This window comes from Acinonyx jubatus, chromosome D4 (assembly GCF_027475565.1).
Source record: "Acinonyx jubatus isolate Ajub_Pintada_27869175 chromosome D4, VMU_Ajub_asm_v1.0, whole genome shotgun sequence".
NCBI classification, from domain to species: Eukaryota; Metazoa; Chordata; class Mammalia; order Carnivora; family Felidae; genus Acinonyx; species Acinonyx jubatus.
This window is the reverse complement of record NC_069391.1, coordinates 20,601,856-20,617,678: the sequence shown is the minus strand read 5'-3', so window position 1 is coordinate 20,617,678 and position 15,823 is coordinate 20,601,856. Positions and strand designations below refer to the sequence as shown.

Sequence of the window (15,823 nt, the reverse complement as noted above, 5' to 3'; positions counted from 1 at the left end):
GGTGGCCAGTCGGCCAGCAGACGGCAGGGACTCGGTTAATACCTGTTGGATGAATAAGCAGTAGTGGCAACGCTAAATCTGAGAGGCTGCCGGCCCCTGGGTCCCTGTCTCTCCAGGCGATGCTAAGTATTGCGTTGTCCGAAAGCATTTGCTGTGCCCTTGACATCGACAAGACACTGGGTTGGCCACCAGGGACGCCAGCCAGCCTCCATGTGGATTCTGCTCTCCAGGTGCCCACTTTCAGGAAGGGACGACAGGTGCTTCACAGATACAAATTACAGTAACAATAGACACAGGCTCAGCTCCACAGGAGCAAAGCTCCTAGGAAAATAGGCCCATTTCTTTCTTAGTCATCGCTGTACCCAGTGCCTAGCACGCAGATGTTATGTAAATATTGTTTGAACGAATAAAAGAATGAATAAGTAATAAGGACAGTAAGTATGGGAAGAGGAAGAGGGAAGTTCATCGTGGGCTGAGGTGATCAAGGAAAGCTTCATGGAAAACATGGGATTTGGAACTTGGGGCAGAGATCAATAAGATGAGGAGAGAAGGTTTTGCATGAGCAAAGGTGAGGAGGCAGGGATATGCATGTTGGGCTCAGGCTGCCACGAGGAGGCAGCATAGGAGGTGCAGAGGTTTTATGTAGGAGAGTCCAAGCAGGCTGGTCTTGCTGCCCAGGGTACAGGAGGCCGGATGCTGTCACCAGCATGGGGTTTCGTACAGCACAGCAGAGGAGAGCTGGGTGACGGGGAGAGTCAGCATCCAGACGAAGGCGGTGAGAGCATGTGGATTGAGTGCCATGGCCCATTGTGAGCAGTAGGGGTTCATCCACCTGGTGCAGTCCAAGGAATCTGGGGGACCCTATGACTAGAGCATTTGTTGAGTAATCATAGAACCAACTGGTGACCGAAAAAGTAGCTTGGTGAATAAAAATCAGCTCCACTCACCAGCTTAGACTAGAAAATTATTTTGGGGTTGCATGCTTTAAAAAAAATTTTTTTTAATGTTTATTGATTTTTGAGAGAGAGAGAGAGACAGAGTGAGTGGGGGGAGGGGCAGAGAGAGAGGGAGACACAAATTCCAAAGCAGGCTCCAGGCTCCAAGCTGACAGCACAGAGCCCGAGGCAGGGCTAGAACTCATGAATATATGATCATGACCTGAGCTGAAGTTGGATGCTTAACCAACTGAGCCACCCAGGTGCCCTGAATGCCTTTTTTTTTTTTTTTTTTAAGCTTCTCCATTCTGAGAGAGAGAGAGAGAGAGGAAGGGGCAGAGAGAGAGGGAGAGAGAGAATCCCAGTCCCGAGCAGGCTCCATGCTGTCAGCACAGAGCCTGATGTGGGGCTTGATCCCACGAACTGTGAGATCAGGACCCAGGCTGAGATCAAGAGTTGGACGCTCAACCAACTGAGCTGCCCAAGCACCCCTGGGGTTGAATGCTTTTTAGTATCTTCTATTTTATAGCTGGTATGCTTTTCAAAATTGAGCCTTATTCAACCTTCATAATGAAGGATATTTCTTTTAATAGAGCATTTACTTTTTCTCATGGAATGGGGCTTATGGTGCTGTAGGACTCATTCCTTCAGCTGCCATTTCCTGGGTACCAATGTGGCAGCGTTGTTCTAGATGCCGGGGACACAGAGGGTCAGTCAGAGACTGACCTGCTCTTGAGAGGATCACTGGTAGAGACTTGGAGGTGTGGGTAAGGAGGAAGGCATCACGTTGATTCACCAGAGCAACCAGTTACTGGGTGTCGGCCACAAGCCAGGAGATGACAGTGCGTCATCTCATTTAATTCTTAACTCTTAAGAAGAGTATGTTTTTGCCCTACATCTTCAGAAGAGGAAACTGAAGGGAAGAAAGGGAGTCTCTTGCCCAAGGTCAGACAGCCAGTGAGGAGTAGAGCCAGGATGAGGACGCAGACAGTTAGACCCCAGAGTCCTCACTCTTAACACTATACTGGCTCCTGGCGTACGAGCAAAAGGACAGAAGAAAACCAGCAGAGTAGAGAGGGCAGGGCAGGGCAAGAGTGGGGAGGGGTCGCCAAATTCACTGGTGTTGTAGGAGGGTCAAGTACAAAGCAGGGACCAGCTAGAGATAAGATGAAGGGTTGATGTCAGCCAAATCACATGATTCTGTAGGTGTTCTTTGGTGCATGGGCTTCCTCCTAAGGGCCGGTGGTTCTTAATCCCAGGTTTGCGTCAGCATCTCCTGGGATGCTTGCAAGGAACCCAGGTTCCCAAGTGCCACATCAGATGGACTCAGCCCAAATCTTCATGGGCAGGATGAGGGATGTGCATTTACACAAGTTCTTGAAGGAACCTCATGCCGCCAGCTTGGTGTTTGGGAAGCTGGCGGTGGAGAGATACTGAGAGGTGTTGAGCAGGGGGAATGACAGTTGTGTGTTCTAGATCTGTCATCCTGGTAGGGCTTTGGAAGGCTGGGGAGGAGCTAGCTGATCCTTGCAATAATCTGTGAGAGAGATGCTTTAGGGATGGAGAGGAAGGAGACAGACCCAGGACAGATTTAGGAGATTAGGTGAACGGTACTTAGCGGTGGTTTGGCTGTGACATCAGCAGGGGAAGTCAGGGATCATTCTTGGGTATTGGGTGGTGTCCCCAACCAAACCAGTGTGCCCTGGAGGGGGAGGGAACCAACTTCGGATACACAGAGTTGTAGGGGCTGGAGAGCAGCCAGATAGGAGCTGTGTAGGGGGGCAGCCTTGCTGACACAGAGCTCAGGGGATAGAGAGGTCTGTGCCGGGTACAGATGTGGGAGCCATGGCCACCAAGGTGAAGGGCTGAGTAGGTGGGACCACCTAGGATGACTATGAGTGCCAAGGCTCAAGGGTCAGAAGCCCATGTTGACAGGAAAGCCTGAAGAAGACAGAGGAGGAGTGTCAGCGGGACGGAGCATGCCTGGGGACCCCACCAGATGGAGGCAAGGAGGGGAGCAGGTGCGGGAGGCAGGCACCACCCTGGGATCTGCCACTGAGGTCTGCCCTCCTGGGAGACCAGAGCAAGCCAGACAGAGTGCAGCTCACAGTTTTTGGAAAAGAAAGCGAGGCCGGGGAAAGTGAGTCAGCGCCCAGCGGGGCAGTGTGACAGAGGCAGTGTCTCCACTTGTTGCCTATTTTGGGAAAGTGAGATTCCTTATTAAACCAAACACAGTTGAACTCGTGGTCACCATCCCAACCCAAAGCTCAAGAGGGGCAGGGCAGGCTCCGACAGGCCTGCCACGGAACAGATCACCAGCCCCAAGGAGGCCCGCTCAGCCGCAGGGAGGCGCAGTGTTGACCTGTCTCTGAGCGAGAAAGACCTCTGAGCTGGGGGAGGCAGGCAGAGCAATGGCAGGAAGCTTCTGCCCTGCGGAATGCTCTCAGATCACATTGTGCTTCCCGCACATTGTGCGGACACACAACTTACCAACGTGAAAGACAATTACAGAAGAAAGGAAACAAACATCTATTGAACTCTTCTCTGTGGCCAAGCACTTTACATGCATTATCTCATTTAATCCTTGTGACAACCCTGAGAGGTAGGAATTATTATTGTCCCTCTCTTCATAGAAGAGGAAACTGAGGCTTACAAAGGTTAAGGAACTTCCCTGAGGTTATCAATTAAGCTCTTAATGTGCACTGTGTGTGGGCATTACATACCATATTCTAGGCGTTGTCCAACTTAGTCCTCACAACACGGTATAAATAGGTATTCCTGTTGTCTCTCTCTTACACGTGAGGACACAGAGGCACAGAGAGGTTAAGTAACTTGCCCAAGCTAATGCAGCTAGGATGTGGTGGAAACAGGATTCAAGTCCAGGCAGCCTGGCGCCAAACCTGTGTGGTTGTAACCACATTATAGCACACTTGACTGTGTCGCACAGGCGATAAATGACTCCGAAGCTGTACCCTGTCAGTGTCAGGACACTTGTTCCTCGGAGGCTGGGCTGCTTCCCGTGGCATTTATAACGCGGTTGTACGTAAGTCATCCAGCTGAACATGTGGCAGTTATGTTTCGAAACGGGAGATAGAAGGGAAGCATCTGTTTCACGAATTCTCACGATCCTTTCAGTAATGGCCATAAACTTGTGTATGGGGAGCAAAATGGTCTACAGAGACGTTCTGGGGAAGGGCTGGTTGATGTCATGGGGACACAGTGGGAACCAGGGGAGGGGAACCAGGCCTTAGAGCAGAGATTTTGGCTCCAACTCACTATGAGATCTCAGGTAAGTTCCTTCCCCGCTCCCGGCCTCAGTTTCCTCAACTGTGAAATGCAGTGAAAAATGCTAAGATATTCAGCTTTCAGGCTTTGTGAGTTTTCAAGAAATTATAGACATTTTCAAACATAAGCAAAAATAGAAAATGTCATATAATGAACCCTCATATGTTCATAGTCCAGCGTTAGCAATTATCAATGTATGGCCAATCTTACGCATTCTCCCCTCCTCCAGTGGATTATTTTAAAGCATATCCTAGGCATCATCTCATCTATATATATCTCTCTAAAAGATGGCTTAAAAAGACAACCACAATGCCACTATCATGCTTGACAATTAACAGTAACTCCTTAATATCACCGACTATGGAACTTGGCTATTTAAAAGTTTTGTTTGGGGGCACCTGGGTAGCTGAGTCGGTTAAGCGTCCAACTCTTGGTTTCGGCTCAGTTCGTGATCTCACGGTTCATAGGTTTGAGCCCTGCATGGGGCTCCTTGCTGGCAGCGCAGAGCCTGCTTGGGATTCTCTGTCTCCCTCTGTCTCTTCCCCTGTTCTGCTTGTGCATACACGCGTGCATGCACACTCTCGCTCAACATAAAAAAAAATATTTTAAAAAGTGTCCTTTAAAAAAAACTAAGTTTTGTTTGGTGATATGGCGAAGAACAGACTGAAGCTTCTAGTATCAATCATAGTGCTTTCAGAATCTGTGGCCAGAGAACAGTGTTAGGGTTGTAATGTCACGCACCAAGTTAAAAAAAGAACAAAACACACACACGTGTTTGAAACACATCACCTTTTATGCAAAGAGTATGTACATTTATGGGGAGTCTGCCTGCTGTGTGTCATGCCCTGTCCTGGGTATTCTAAGTGTTCTCTGTCCTTTAATCTACTTTCCAAGCAGGACTCTCATGCCAAGTACAGTGCCATAATGTTAGAGAGCTTGTGACCAGACATAGGGAAAGAAAAGGAAAGAAAAAAAATGGATGGAAAAGTATGTGTTCAATTTAAGCCGTCCAGTTAAAAATAAAATTGATATTAAATGGTGTAACCCTGTAACAGAAATAGTTTAAGGCCCCTGAGAAAGAGAATTAAAATGCATTCCCTCAAAATAATGCATTTTCATTTTGTTGTTTTTTTTTAAGTTTATTTTTTGAGAGGTGGGGGGAGGGGCAGAGAGAGAGCGCGAGACAGACACGATCCCAAGCAGGTTCCGCACTGTCAGCACAGAGCCCGATGTGGGGCTTGAACTCATGAACTGTGAGATCATGATCTGAGCCGAAATCAAGAGTCAGATGCTTAACCGACCTAGCCACCCAGGTGTCCCTGCATTTCATTTTGTAGTGGGTCTCTAATCCTCTGCTCAAAAGGCGACTGAGCCAAATACCATTCCCCATGAGTGTTCCATGAAGCTTTATCTCTGAGCCTTTGTGCCGGCTGTTCCCTCTGCCTGAGGTGCTTTTCTTCTTACTCTCTTTGGCTTAACTTTTCAGGGCTTCTTCCTGCATTTCAGCCCTAAACCAGCTCTTGCCTCCCCAAGCTTTCAGCATTTGTTGCCTGCGCTGTTCATCTGTCCATCTCGCCCTGTCTAGTTATAGCCTTTGTATTGCTGTCTTGGGTTGCTATTTAAATTCCTGAATGTTTGTCTTCTTTCCTTAATGTTGCGGCTCCTTGCCCAGTGCCTGCCAACCAACCGTGGGCATGATGGATTCATCCATTTGTCAGGCCTTCACTGAGTGCACCCAGCCCTGAGCTCAGGGTTTAGCATTCAGAAGTAACCAAGGCTTGGCCCGAGACTTTGTGCTGGTGAAATTTTCAGGCAGTCTCCAGGGTGAGCCCTAGTTCCCAAGTTTATAAGCTGACTGGTATATTGCTGTGTACTCAGATTACATGTAAAAGAAGTCTTTCTTCCTCCAAAGATTTCAGGCTTAAAGGAGTAGCTAATTGAAGAACACTTAGAGAGAGTTTCCTGCTTATGGACATTAATTGTGACAATTTACTTGGCCTGAATTAGCATGAAATCACTGGAGGCCCCTTAGCAGGAAGCAAAGCTCATGGGAGGCTATTAACCATTTAGCATTCTCTAAGCACCAGGGAATAAAAATTCCACTTATTGAAGAGCAAGAGGAGAGGCAGCCTGTATTACAGCTAAAGCATTGTGCCTGGAGATTCAGAGAGTTACAGCCATAGCCAGTGTGAAAGGAAAGTGTGTAGCAAGGCAGTGTGAGCACCTCGATACCAGCTGGGTTGCTCTTGAATGTGTTGACAAACAAAATTAAATTGGTGGTGAGGACGTTGGTAAAGTCTGGACAAGGCTTTTCTGGAATGGCAGCTCTGATCAGTGTCTGCCACGGTCACCGCCACTTAGTGCTGACTTGGCCGCTTCCCAGGAGGGAGGCACGTTTGTTTCCGATGGTGGGGGCTGGCGAGATGGGTGTGGAAGGGTTGCTTGACCCAGGGTGAGCACACTGGCCTCTTTGGGTAGATTATTAATATGGCCTTGTCTGATGGGAGGGGGCAAGGAAGAGGGGAAGCAGGTGGAGCCCAGGCCACAGGAAATGGGGCCAGGGGGAGAGAGCAGGGGGAGTAGCAGAGTGACAGGAGCTGGTGAGGCACGGCCAGGTGTGGAGTGTGCATCGGCAGGGCAGGTGTGACAGTTACGAGGATCAGTCCCTAGCAGTCTGCAGCCCCAGCCCCTCACTTTACTTGGCTGTCTGCAAGAAGCCAGTTTTGTTTTGCTTAGGACTGTCAGATGGTAAGCTGCCACCCTTTCCGGAGAATGCAAACAATATGTATTTATAGAGACCTAGTCCACTGGTCCTTGACTGGGGCAGGCACAGGCGGGTGCCCTGCAGGATTCCCAGGACGGCTTTTTTTTTTTTTTAATTTTTCTTTAATGTTTATTTATTTTTGAGAGAAAGAGACAGTGTGAGTGGGGGAGGGGCAGAGAGAGAGAGAGAGAGAGAGAGGAAGACACAGAATCTAAAACAGGCTCCAGGCTCTGAGCTGTCAGCACAGAGCCTGACGCAGGGCTTGAACTTGGGAACAATGAGATCATGACCTAGGCCAAAGTTGGACACTCAACCAACTGAGCCACCCAGGCGCCCCAGCTTTTTTTCTTTTTCTTTGTTTTTAATGTTTATTCATTTCTGAGAGATGGAGAAACAGAGCATTAGTCAGGGGGGGCGCAGAGAGAGAGAGGGAGGCACAAAATCCGAAGCAGGCTCCAGGCTCTGAGCTGTCAGCACAGAGCCCATTGCAGGGCTCAAACTCATGAACTGTAAGATCATGACCTGAGCCGAAGTCGGATGCTTAACTGACTGAGCCACTCAGGTGCCCCAAGAGTACCCTATATTGATGAGCAGTGAGAAATGTATAGAGTTGTTGAATCATTATACTGTACACCTGAAACTAATGTATGTATGTTAATTATATTTTTAAAAAAGGAGAAAAAAAAACCCAAAAAAACAGACCCAAAGCCTATGGGTAGCTCTGAGCTTCTGTGGTTGGTGGAGGGAGTGCTGTTCTCTGATCCAGGATGCCTGGCTTTCCCACGGGACTTTACTACTAACTAGTTCTGTGACCTCGGGAAGAGGACTGGCTCTGAGCCTCAGCCTTTTCCTCAGTGAAATGGAGAGAATAAACCCTTTCCAGCTTCACTCACAAAGTTGGAAAGCACAAATTGGGTGATGCAGGTAAAAGTGCTTTGTAAACCACAGTGTATCAGGCAAACCTACGTTGCACTTGATAATTGGCCTCCCGACAGAGCCCTCGAGAAGGTGCTGACTCAAGCCTCTATTGTTCTCCCAGACAGAGTGGATTCATCGGCTGCATGAGCTTTGGGGTGAAGTCGCTCCTGACTCCGGACAAGGTGGGTCCCAGAGAAGCCTCTGGCAAGGTCGTCCCATGGAGGCCAGGACTAGTACGGGCAGAGGCCTTGGTCTGGAAGCCCTCAGGTGGGGCTTCTGTCTTGTGTGCTTCACGACCTGAATAACAACACTTTATCATCTGAGTGACCAAGGGTTTTGGTCCCCTTCTTGGTTCCTTCTTGTCAGCAATCAGTTGTCCAGGCAGCTCCAAGGCTTTCCAGGGGGCTCTGGGTCTGTTGTCTGCCATGAAGGATGCTGGCAGGTCCCTCCCTCGGAGTTCAGCACTGCTGGGCTTGCCCTGGAGGAGAAGGGCCGGGTGGTTTTCCCCCTCTGACGTGATTTACCAGGTCTCATGTTTTTGAGTCTAGCAAGTGCTCAGGGATGGAGTGAGCAGCAACATCCCCTGTGGAGCTTTCCTTTAGGCTGAGTGAAGACTCTCTGGAATCCTGAGACCCTCCCTGTGGGTAGCGGGTCCCTTATCCGCCTCTGCACCATACTGCCTCCCCCTACCGCCAAACTGGAGGCTTTTGAGGAGGCGAGAGACATGCTCCTTTTGCACATGCCCAGAGATGTCCTGGTGGCCTCTGCATGGAGTTGCCAGGTGGCCCTGCCACTTGGTGTCCTGGAAGTGAAGTCTGGGGGTAGGTGGCTGAGGAACCTTTATCCTGCATGTGGGTGCACGTGGGCACCAAGTATCTTCTCTTGATGCAGCTGTGGCTTCCTTCCCTCCTGGGGGAAGATGTTCCCTCCATGAGACTGCTCAGGGGCCTCAGGATACCTACTCTCTGGCCTCTCCGTCCCTCCCCCACTCCCTCGCTTCTGTTCCATCAACATCCATTGGGCTCCTACTGTATACCAGGCACAGTGCAAGGCACATCAAAAAGCCTGTGCACAGCCTAGTGGGAAGACAGACATCCAAATAGACCACTGTTCTCCAGGGCTGACAGGCTGTGGGAATTCAGCAGAGGGGAGACCAACTCCGCCTGGAGCATCAGGGAAGGCTTCCTGGAGGTGCAGGCATGGCAGCTCCCTTTGGGGCAGGGCCGCCGGACTGTCTGTCTCTACAGAGATGCTGCTCCTGAGGGAGGCTCTCCAGCTGCTGCTTTTTGAGGGGGGTTGGTGGCTGCCTGACCTGTGCCTTCTGCCTCCTTTGTCTGAGCATGTCATGCCTTCTCTCACGACAGGAGATCAACGGCTGGTACTACCTTCTGGGGGAACACCTGGGCCGGACCAAGCACCTGAAGGTGGCCAGGCGGCGACTGCGGCCCCTGAGAGGTGCATGGACACCACCTTTGGCTTCTGCCCAGACATGCTGCTCCACTCACCCCCTTGGCTTCTCCCTTCCCTCCCTTCCTGCATAGTAGCATCGCCCCGGTGTTTTGTGGCATCTGTCACCCCTGGTTGCAGTCAAGTCAGGGGTCCAGGTCTCACAAACACCTGCTATGATGCAGGCTGCAGGCAGCCTCTTGCCTCCAACACCTTTATTTATATGGTTGGACCTTCCTGGGAGAGGATTATAGGCCTGACGCCATGCAGTTCAGCAACCTCCATTCTAGCTTATGGAGGGCTGTGTTTCAGGAACTCTCTGCATGACTCCTTCTCAGGATTCTCCCATGGGCTGCCTTGCTGGCCTCAGTGTGTCTACCTTGATAGGCAGGGCAAGTGGGCCCTGCCACGAGTCCTGAGGCTCAGGACCGGGATTTCATGTTCCCTTCTCTTCTTTCCTTCTCACATGTAGTCCTGGCTCTTGATTCCCTGGTTAGCCTGAGCTCGGGCACCCCCACATCCTGGAGGCCAGCAGTGACTTGGATAGCCCTGTGGGCCTGACACTCTGGCTTGTCCTCTGGGTGGTCTGTGGAATGGGCCCTTATATGCCAGGAGGAACTTTCCAACTCTTCTCTGTCATCTTCCAGGCCCGCTGCAGAGAATTCCAGGATATGGGGACACTGAGAGCGGGGAGAAACTCAAGGTAGGTGGGGACATGCCTGGGTAGGACTGACAGGGCCTGGGCATCACCCTGGGCTCTAACTTGCTTCTGGTCTGTCCCTTGGCCCAGGAGACCCCCTATTAAGACCGCCTTTGGTGCCTGAGACTCAGGTTCACTTGGAGCTTGGAAATTCACAAGGCATGCATTTTTATTTATTTATTTTTATTATTTTATTTTATTTTTTTTTTTTTAACATTTATTTATTTTTGAGACAGAGAGAGACAGAGCATGAATGGGGGAGGGTCAGAGAGAGGGAGACACAGAATCTGAAACAGGCTCCAGGCTCTGAGCTGTCAGCACAGAGCCCGACACGGGGCTCGAACTCATGGACCGCGAGATCATGACCTGAGCTGAAGCTGGCAGCTTAACCGACTGAGCCACCCAGACACCCCAAGGCATGCATTTTTAAGTGATTATTTCTTGTGCTTTTCTCAGGTTACTCTTGCTTGGGGCAGTGGTGGGGGGAGAGCCAGGCCCGGGCCCCTGGAGATGGCGGAGTCTGGATCTTACCAGCTTTCAGTCTCTTAAATCCAAGTGTCCCCTTTCCCCCCAGAACCCTCAGACAGCTCGGTTCCCCGGGCACCGTGGCCAAATCACCCTCCGCTTAGGCCTGCTTGATGTCAGTGAGCAGCCATGAGTCTGAACCTGAGACCAGTGGGTCCTTACTCCATAAGGCTGTGAATCTAGAGAGAAACCTTCACATAGGGATTTTGGTGAATTCCTCCAAATTCATTCCATCTCTTGCAGAACATGGCAGGGGACCATGGTTTTCTCTAACAGCCGAGAGAGGGAGAAACAAACTCCCAGTGACTGAGAAGCCGCTCTGTGCCAGATGCTGTTGTTATCTAATTTAATCCTCACTGCCGCCTCTGTGATGGTCGTCGCCTCCCCATCTCACAGATGGAAGGCTCAGAGATGTTAGGTCCCTCTCCACGGCCACACAGCCAGCTAGTGATGGAGGCAGGACCTGAAGCAAGGCCTGGCTGCCTCTAAATACACTGTGCCACACTGCTGCTTCATGTGGCCTACTGGGAAGATATGATGGTGCTGTTTTCCCCGATAACATCCTACATGTAGGTGCATGATATTCTACAAAACATCTTCCCTTTCATTTGCTCAATTCATTCCCCCATTCGTTCATTCATTCATTGTCTATTGAACATTCTCACAGGCTAGACCCTGCGCCGGGTGCTGGGGTACAGCTGTGAGCAAGTCAAAGGTGCCTGCCCTCATGGAGCATATAATCTAGAACGGCACGGTCCAACATGGTAGCCACTAGCCTCTTGAGTGGCTAAGGTGACCGAGGACCTGAATTTTTCATTTTATTTAACTTTAATTCAGATTTACCTGGCACATGTGTCCTGTCACTACCATATCGGACAGCACGGTATTAAAACCATTTGCTGGTTACTGTATTCTGTGGCTTCACTAGGAGTTTAAAACTTCTAGCTTCAGTGTAGGAGCTGCAAAGACCTCTCTCCCTTTCTCTGTACCTGCCCAGCACAGAGAAGGCAGTGACCAGAGAGCCTTCCTGGTGGTTTGTAGGAATGACACGGACACACGCATCAACACTGCACGTTTCTAGGTGGCTTCATTCTGGATCTGCACCCAGGCCCTGACCTGTGGGGACGTTGTTCTGAGGCCCATTTGATTTTCCCGGGCTTGTACACTGGGAGATGTCCACAGGACTCAGCACAGTGGGGGTGGTCGTCAGAAGCTTGGTTGGGCTGAGGGAGAGCCCCCCAGAGGTCATCTGCTCAACTCTCCCGTTGTACACATGGGGAGGAGATAGAGGTCCAGAAACCTGGGTGATCTGCCCACTGTCACGACAGCCAAAGCTGGGCTGTACCAATGGACACTCTCTGGCGTCAAGGACATGAGTAGCGGGGTGGGTTTCCCCAGAGACGGTGAGGTGGTATAAGGGGCGCGGGGCTCACCAGGTACTGCTCTACAAGGCAGGGAACAAGACTGGGGGCCAGCTCCACCCTACCCTGCTGCGTGACCTTAACCACCGCAGTCCTCAGCTTCTCGATGGGCAAAACGAGGAAGCCAGATCATCTAGGGATTGGAACTCCCTTCCTGATTTGCCTTTATGGTCTACATGTCGTCAGATCCTTAAAGCCGAGGAAACTGACTTTTAATCAGCTTCTGAATGGCAGGCTGTTCCTCAGACTCCACATGTTTCGTGTTCTCTGTTTTGAGATGGGATGTCTGTGAGTGCAACCCCCTAAGGCGTCCTTGGATTCTTTAGATTGTGTTAATCCTCTGGATTTGCTACCCGGGACCCTGGGATTTGCAGGGGGAGGTGGCGTTGTTATAGAGCGGGCCGTGTTTTCTGCCTGGGTTCTCGTCCAGCCAGGGGTGTTTGTGAGAACATTGGAATCACAAAGTGGCCCATGGCGGAGAATGCAGCCAGAACAAAGGCGCCCTCTCCCCGCCGGGGGCCGGGGGGAATACTAACTAGTTGACAGGAATTTTAATATAAAACTCTCCCTCTTCCTTGTCATTCTGAGGTTTCAGGAAGCCTTCGGGCTTATCGTGCAGAGGCACACAGCACAGACAGGGCTTGGGGAGGTGAGAGGTGATTTCCTGCCATTCTTCTGCGGGGCGGGCTTCCCAGGGCGGTCATGCCAGGCTGACTGGGCGCAGTGTGGACTCCCACTGCTGGGGGGAGAGCTGGGATTTCATGGGGCGGCAGCTGAGACAGGACCCGCAGCCATGAACCGGTTCAATGGGCTCTGCAAGGTGTGCTCGGAGCGCCGCTACCGCCAGGTGGGTTCTTAGCCCCTTGGGGGCACATAGGGTGTCATCGGGGTCAAGGATGGGGGCTCACCTGAGCAGGACTTCTCTCCCTGCAAGTCCTTCCTTGTTTCTTTCTGCTCATGGCAGGTTAATTTCAGTCTAGGGGGAGGATAGAGGTAGGAGCTGGCCCCAAGATCCACCCTTTACCCCCTCTCTAGGGGCAGACCAGGGCCAGCTCTATATCGTCCTAACCACAGATGTGTGGTGTCCTTGGTGAGATTATCTAGTTGATTTTCTGTTATTTTTATCTGAGGGCAGTGTGGGTTAAAAAAAAAAAAAAAAAAGGCCTCCCAAGCTTGAGATTGGAAATGGCTGAGCAGTTGGGTTTTGTGTTTTTGCTAACTTTACACTTTCACCAACTTTCCCTACTTCTGATGGGACAAGAGAGCCTGTCCTGCATTGTCTGTGTGTGATTATGTGTTTTCACATGTGTTGCTGTGCACTTTTATGTGAGATGGGACGTTTCCGTGTATATGTGTGCACACATGATTTCCTCCCTGGTAGGTGTGATGCCTTGGGGTGGTTCCGGAGTCCTCAGACTCCAGCCCATCCTCACTGAGAAGGCTTGGCCTCTCAGCCTGCTGTCTTGGATGCGGGGCAGAGTGGGAGTGACAATCCCTTAGCTTCAAGGCTCTTCTGGAGCTGCGTGGGGCCCTTTTTCTTATAAACAAGGAATGGGGACAGGGAGGGTGAAGGCAAAGGATGTCCAGATTTGGGGAATGTCCAAACTGAGGGGAATTCAGGAATGGTTCTGATTTTAAAGGTATAGAAAAATCCCTCTGTGTATTGTAATGACCAGACTGCAATGTGGGTCCTGAGTCCTGCAGACAGGCAGCCTCAGGTCCTAGGGAGATGCCCAGAGGGGCCTCCTGCACCTCGGCTTGGACCCTGGGACCCACCTGTTCTTCCTGCTGTGCTCTCCAGGCCTCAGGGCCTGGCCTGCCCTCCCAGAGTCCGGCAGAACAGCCCCTAGGACACCAGCAGCTGGGTGCAGGGTGGTAGGGCAGAGGGCGCTGGATGGAAGGTTGAGAAGTTTTTGGTCACCTTGGGATATGGCCCAGAAGACTGAAGCCCGCTGGCTGTCAGAGTAGGGCCAGGCATGGATATGGGTGGGGCCTGGGGCTCTGGGACTGAAGTTCGAGACAGATCCTATACTAGGAGCCAGCACAGTATTTGGGCACCAGCTTTTTGCTAGACCTGGCTCAAACTCAGCCCTGCCTCTTTTTTTCTTTTTTTTTTTTTAAGTTTTTAAAAAGTTTATTTATTTATTTGTTTTGAGAGAGAGAGAGAGAGAGAGAGAGAAAGAGAGAGAGAGAGAGAGAGAGCGCGCACAGAGAGAGAGGGGGAGAGAATCCCAAGCAGGCTTTGCACCAATAGCACAGAGCCTGATGCGGGACTCAGACTCACAAACTGTGAGCTCATGACCTGAGCTGAAATGGAGAGTCAGATGCCTAATGGACGGAGCCACCCAGGTGCCCCAGCTCTCTACAGTGCCCTTGGCTGTAGCTCTTGAGCCTCAGTTTCCTTATCAGTGGAGGTGGGATGGTAATATCCAGTGATGGTGCTATGAGGCGAATGGAAGGCTGTGTACAGAGTGCCTGTGCAGCGCCTGGGATGGACATCTAGGAAGTGTTCAGTCAGCAGTGGCAGTCAGGGACTCGGGTGGAAGTCTGGGCGGGACAGGGGATCAGAAAGCAGGCAGGAGGGCAGAGGTGAGGTGCTAGCCTGGGTGAGGGCTGGGAGCAGTGACGGTCCCTGCCTTGGACAGGAAAGAGCAAGAACCCCCTCCAGGAAGGATGGCCTCTGCCAGGAACTGCTCCCCTCACCTCCTGATCCTTAGGCCCCAGGTCACAGAGGAGGACTGAGAGCAGGGCTACTTGCAGCTTCAGCTTCCTTCTCTGTGCCATGGGCATGCTAAAACCAGCCCCGAGTACCCCTTGGGGCTGCAGTGATGATCAGGTTCCCTGGGCACTGTCTCCAGGGCTCATGATGGACAGAGCATAATTCTGCCTCCTTTGTGCGGTCCCCCTTGTCACACTGAGCCCGGAGGGGAGCTTGCTTCCTGGCACCCTTTCCCTTTCCCTTTCCTTCCCAGCCCCCAGCTGGCTTAGACTTTCCTGGGCTGGTTCTTCTTAGGCTGGTGGCTAGGAAGGCCCAGGGGGCTCAGCCCATAGTCCTGCCTGGAGGGGCCCAGGGTGTGGGAAGGGGAGGCTGTTTTGTGGGAGCACACGCCTTCTCTCCAGATTCAGCTCTGGGGCCAGTACCCAAACTGTTCGCATTGAGCCCACGGGTGTTAGGACCTGTTTGCAGAGCTGTCATCCCAGGCAAGAGGACTGTGGTCTTTGCTGGGGTAGGACTGGGAAAGGTCTAGAAAGACTTTGTAATCCCAGCTTCTGCTTGGGCTGAGGATGGATTGAGAGGCCCCCTGAAGTCCTTGTGAGTCACATGGAGTGGATCAGCCTCCTGACATCTTCCCTCAGCCCAGCCTGGGCTTTTCACACTCACTCTACGGTTTGTTTTTCTTTCTTTCTTTCCATTTTTTTTCTCTTCCTGTCTTAGCTGCGTGTTTTCCCAGAATTCTTATGGGAACAGGGTATTTTCCTGCCCCCTCCCCCTTCCCCTTGTCTGTCAGATTTCCTGTTTTACAAACTCACTTTGAATCCAGGCCCAGGGCTGGTGGGAAGCAGAGCCTCAGGGGCCTCCCCGACAGCCTCCAAGGGCCTTGGTCACCCTGGGTCCCCCGGCCCTCCCCTTCCTCATGCCTGGCCTTCGGGACAGCTGGCAGGTGAATGCCAGGTGCCCAGCCTTGAAGAGACAACCCCTAAAGGAAGGAGACATGAGTCTTCTGACAAGGCCACTGGCCCTCGACCTTTTCCAGCTTGCCGATCTGGCTTCTTTCTCGACCTGCCCCCCTTGTGCCTCACCAGGGCCCCCTCCATATCCACTTCTCCC

At 51.5% G+C, this 15,823-nt stretch overlaps 1 protein-coding gene across 5 annotated transcripts in view; it reads left to right on the top strand.

Moving 5' to 3' along the window:
• RGS3 (regulator of G protein signaling 3) overlaps positions 1–15,823 on the top strand; it is a 139,898-nt gene that overhangs the window by 36,731 nt on the left and 87,344 nt on the right. For 3 of the 5 annotated variants that reach the window (XM_027034879.2, XM_027034880.2, XM_027034882.2), the window contains 3 exons: positions 8,024–8,084; positions 9,267–9,357; positions 9,996–10,051. In XM_027034879.2, coding sequence (XP_026890680.1) covers positions 8,024–8,084; positions 9,267–9,357; positions 9,996–10,051 — 208 coding nt within the window. Of the gene's footprint in view, positions 1–8,023; positions 8,085–9,266; positions 9,358–9,995; positions 10,052–10,298; positions 12,842–15,823 lie in introns of those variants that run through there. The other 2 variants (XM_027034887.2, XM_027034881.2) reach the window with 2 other exon arrangements.